Source organism: Anopheles coluzzii, chromosome 3 (genome assembly GCF_943734685.1).
Source record: "Anopheles coluzzii chromosome 3, AcolN3, whole genome shotgun sequence".
NCBI lineage: Eukaryota > Metazoa > Arthropoda > Insecta > Diptera > Culicidae > Anopheles > Anopheles coluzzii.
Window position 1 is genome coordinate 88,513,246 of NC_064671.1, and position 4,871 is coordinate 88,518,116.

The 4,871-nt window shown below is 48.4% G+C and overlaps 1 protein-coding gene across 1 annotated transcript; it reads right to left on the bottom strand.

Moving 5' to 3' along the window:
- Nucleotides 1–1,834: 1,834 nt before the first annotated feature.
- Nucleotides 1,835–3,977, bottom strand: LOC120956300 (gustatory receptor 68a-like). Its single transcript, XM_040377682.2, has 2 exons — nucleotides 2,148–3,977; nucleotides 1,835–2,078 (listed from the first exon to the last, which is right to left on the bottom strand). The coding sequence occupies exons 1-2, from the start codon at nucleotides 3,381–3,383 to the stop codon at nucleotides 1,959–1,961; spliced, it is 1,356 nt and encodes a 451-aa protein (XP_040233616.2). The 5' UTR covers nucleotides 3,384–3,977; the 3' UTR covers nucleotides 1,835–1,958.
- Between the last annotated feature and the right edge of the window lie 894 nt (nucleotides 3,978–4,871).

Here is a 4,871-nt window from a genome sequence, read left to right on the forward strand (position 1 = left end):
AAGAATGTTAAAGTGGCGCGCGGGAGTTTTTTGTTTTTTGTTTTTTCGTTCGTTCTTCATCCACCCTTAGCACGGGATTTAACACCTTCTGCCCTAACCTTGCCGCAGTCCTGCAGGCAACGAACGGGGCTTCGCTTCGCGCATTGCTGTGGCCGAAAACGGGGAAAAAGTTTAAATATTTCCGTTTGTTGTTTATAATATAAATTTTAATTTTGTTTCCTTCCGCTCTCGTGCTTCTGATGGGGTGATGGGAAGGCGTCCAAAGGAATGAGGGGGTGTCAGGAAGCACTTGACTGATGGTTAGCTATGTGAAGGTTGTCAAGGACTTGTTAGTTGATTTGGGGGAATGTTGTACCACCGATGAAGCGCAAAATTGTGTCGCAGAAAGAAAAAAAGCTCCATCTTTCGTTAGCAAAGTTTCACTAATTTTCATTCAACCGATTGCAATTCATTTGAAAGTGAGGCGAAAAGTGCATGCATTGGGCTCATTTCCACTGCACTTGGGACGCTTCGGAAAGGCATGCGCACACGGATGGATTAAAACTCCAAATCGTACCGATCGGGTTGGCTAGGGTGGGCAAAGAAAATTGCAGAAGATAATCCACTCGTGAAGGTGGCTTGCAGGAGGTAGTTGATATAAATAGAAAAACATTCATCGTTCTGTTCCGGGCGAAGTGGCACGAAACGGCAGCGGGAAATGAGGTTTTTAATTACTGGCACAAATTTCCCTCTCTCTAAACACTTTGCTGGCTGGAAAGAAGGAGCAGCATGAAGAAGATGGTAGCGCTAAAATGGAAAAGGAATTAGATTCCCTTCCATCATTTCGACCCTAGTCTCCGCGATGGATCCGTTTCCTGTGCTGATAGCGTTCGCTGGACAGTGGAAGCACTTCATTCCGTTTTAATTGTTGCGATGTTAACAGAACATGTTGCTACATCGCTCCATATCGTGTTGAGTGGAGTACGACATACCGCGCACTAGTGGCTGTGACTGCTTTCGCTTGGTGAATCCCTAGCATCTGAGGATTTCGTTCATTATGCTAGCTCCATTTTTCATTTTGTTTTACATTTCAAAACCCCCACAACAATACAAAAGACATTTTTTCCTGCCACAGCTGAGTGCGCTCGATGCAGTTTAGTGCCCGCGACACAATAGGGATAAGTGTATTGATTCGGCTTCACAACGTTCACAATGCCGAGCGCACTTCATTTCCTTTCGAGTTTTGGGTTGGGTTTGGGATCGATGAAAGAAAGGGAGCTCAAACAAACGGTGGAAGCGTACGCCCAGTCGCCGGAAACCGTAAATATATGCTTCACGGAAGCGTTCTGCCACCCTGGACGGTCGTACGACGGTGTGAGATTTTGGCTTTCACTGTGCAAAGATAGCCAATAAGAAAAAAAAGGGTCCTCAATCGAAGTGCTGCACACTTCGTTCAATGAGCCAATGCTTGTGACTGTTTTTGTGTGGAAGCATTCTTCGGTATTCTTTAGCATTCCAGGAACAGGTAAGAATGCGTTGGGTGTGAGCATGAGTAGTGCATGAGCAGTGGTGGCCCATTGTTGGTCCATTGGCTTCGAGACGTACGGCTATTCTTTAGTTCGGTACAAAAAAGCACGAAACGGTTCCCAAGACTCTCTCATCACCATCAAAGGGCACTGTAAGACAAAGACCAATACCAATTGCTTCCATTGAAACCAATGTGCATCCGAACGGGAAGCTGCTCAGGATGCAGGATGTGCACGGTTTCTTTCGGATATGCTTGATAAAGGTGCGACACAAAAGCCCCGAGTGGGTGAAATGAAGATACGAGCGTGCAGGGTGAATATCAAAAGAATGCTTATTGATTTATTGCTAGCTTGAGTGCTGTGAATTGTGCGAAAGTTTACCACAAAGGCGAAAAGACCGGGCCTTAGGTGCATTATTAGCCTTTTGTATGGTGCGTTTTGTGAGCTTCGGATCTAGAACCTCTCCTCGGTTACGTGCTGCTTGCGAGTGTGGTGCGTGTCATCCTTACTGGCCGGTACCATCGAGTTGAACTGGATGAATATGATCAGGTATGTAACCATGCCGGCAACGAGCTGCCAAAAAAAATAGAAGTATCAAAAAACAACAAACTTTAAACAATCTCTGCGCTGTCATCTACAAACCCCCGACAGCATGTTGTAGTTGATGGTGAAGAAACCAAACGCCGAGAAGCGAACGCTCGAGATCAGGTTCGGGAACCAAATAGACGAGTGTTGTGCCACCTGGCTGTGCTTCATGGAAAGCTTCGACAGGTAGGACATCAGCAGCTTCGATTCACTCTCCACCTGCTCGCAGATGTACGGCAGGGCAACGATCGCGATCACATTGTACAGAATGATTCCACCCGACAGGACGAGCGTTTCAATCGACAGGCCGCGATCACCCTTGGCCGTCAGATGCAGATAGCAGTAGTACGATTGGATCGTGGTGACCGAGAACAGTGCGGTGTAGACGGTCAGGAAGAGTGGGCCAAAGTACGACTCAATCTTCTGCCCGAGATCGATCGTGCGCGAAACGATCGCCAGAACCTGCAGGTCGTCCGATATTTCACGCCGCCCCACGGAGTGCAGTTCCTCACCGACCGCCGACTCCTCGTCCAGCTTTACCATCGTCGCGAAGCTGATGATCGTTTGACGCGCCGGTGCAAAGATGTGCCCCTGCCGGTAATACTGCTCGACCAGCGTGTTTAGCCGGCGGAACCGCGCATGCAGCCAGTAGATCAGCACGTACGCGTGCAGAAATGCCATCGCGTAGATGATGAACGGCAGCTGGTGGGACAGCCAGTACCAAACCTCAACCGTAGTGAGCTGCACGAACGACACGAACCCATCGTAGACGGTGAGCGACATTAGGGCCAGCAGCACCACACCGTACCGGAGCAGAAACGACACGCGCTTGTAGCCCGCCACCTCGTGCACGTTGTAGCTGCTCAGCTCGCGATCGATGAGCAAAAAGCCGTCCAGTATCGAGCCGAGTTCGTCCGCCTTCAGCTGCGGCACGACCCAGGCCACCGTCAGTGCGATCGTGTTCATCAGGAACTGGATGTGGTTGGCAATGCCGGTGATCAGGGCCGTCCGGCGCTCGATGAAGAACGTCTCGAACAGCGCGATCCAGGCGACGACCACCAGCAGCAGCACGATCAGCATCATCCAGCGCGTGTTGCGCACCCGGTACCGATCCTTCTGCCTGTCCATCAGGCCGGGCGTCAGGGCAAACAGCCGAAAGCACTTGAACGCGAAATGGAACAGCTGCTCGAACTCCTGCTCGCCGACCGGGGTCGCTTGCAGCGCTGGGCCCGGTTTGGACGGTGGGGCCAGGTTCAGGATGGACACCTTGCGCTTATTAATCCACTTCGACATGATGATCCACCGAGTGCACGGACGGTTCTGTACGTACCGACCATCCCGGGCCGTAGTTTTGTGCCACAAACAATGCGGGACCCGAAAGTTTTACCTCTTGCAAGGGAATAATGGGACGGTATTGTGCAATTTTTGTGCGGAACTTTTGCTCCACCCATTCCAAGCTTGGTTGAATTGTTGGTGATGTGATTACCCAACGCCTCAATGGCGCAGAGAAGTTCCTTTTCTGTTTTTTTGTTTTGTTTTGCTTGTGGGTGCTTTCATTCGGCGGTCCGTTTATTTCGCCGAGTTCGAGCTCGAATCGATTTCCAGCGGCAAAGCAAAGTCCCCGGCCGGTGCTAAAGGAGAAAGTTTTTCGTTTATCAATGAGGCAAGAAATATTTTACTCCACTCCCCGTTTCATGCCCCGGGACACTGTAATGGATGCATTTGATTTCGGGTGATTGTGCTCGCCGGTTGTGCTGATGATTTCGTTTGGTGGTTTTCGGTCCGTCGGTTGCCAAGGAAAGATGCTAAAAATCGACCACTAATGGAAGTGGTTTGGAATGGGTGCGCTAGATCATCGCCAGCGCAGAGGACCTTCCATCCACGTTCCTCGGCAGGACCCTAGTCCCTAGACCCTGGTCTATGGTTCAGAAATCAGTCGTTTTTTTGAAGGAAATGTAAATAAACTTCTGCCTGCAGTAAGCGTTGCGGTTGGGTTTGGTTTGGGAGGCAGTGGGACTTGGGGACAGTTTTCCACTTGAATGAGACTTGCGCTGGTACGATGCGGAGCGGTGTGCAATCGGTATAATTGAAAAAGCGAAATAAATTTCCCCAACAAGTTCGCAAAACTCTTCGAGAGGGCTTTGTGGGGGATAACTAGCTTTGAACCTGGGGGGGATAGAATGTTTTTTACCATTTTGTTTTTTTAGCGACCAACAGCGACGAAACAAACGATATCCGTGGGAATGGGGGAATGTTTTAAAAATAGGGATCTAGCATCATTATGTGCGTACCATAAATTAAACTGGCTGACTCTCTATCTCTCACACAGCGCTCTACTGTGAACTTTTCCATTGTTAGCCGCTACTTAACCTGTCATATTTATTGCGTAGTAATTGCTCGGTACAATTGAGCGAGCATTCAATAGGCTGGAAGGTGCTTATTGAATTAAAAAAAACAAAGCCAATAGAAAGATGGGAGCGTGTTGAATGTTTTGTTTCCGTGGCGATAATAAATCAAGCCCTAACGCGGTGGCAATGTGGCATTGTGTGTGTGGAAATAGAAACAATTGATTTTCCGCTGAACGAGAGCTTACGGTCGACAAACTAAATGATCAATAAGGTTTGGCTGTAATAGTGGTGATTAATTGTTATACGCTGAATGTGCTTGTGGTGTGATATGATAATTATATGTAACTACGCCAACCGTTAGTTTTGTTTATTAATCCTGTTACGAATAATTGAATCAGTTTTGATCAATTGATAAAGGATAATAAATATTATT

What these genes read in the sequence shown, in the direction of transcription:
- LOC120956300 (XM_040377682.2), bottom strand. Translation starts at nt 3,383, where the DNA reads ATGTCGAAGTGGATTAATAAGCGCAAGGTGTCCATCCTGAACCTGGCC. An exon ending in ACTACAACATGCTGTCGGGG is followed by an intron (nt 2,079 to 2,147) that starts GTTTGTAGATGA and finishes TTTTTTTGGCAG; the next exon opens with CTCGTTGCCGGCATGGTTAC.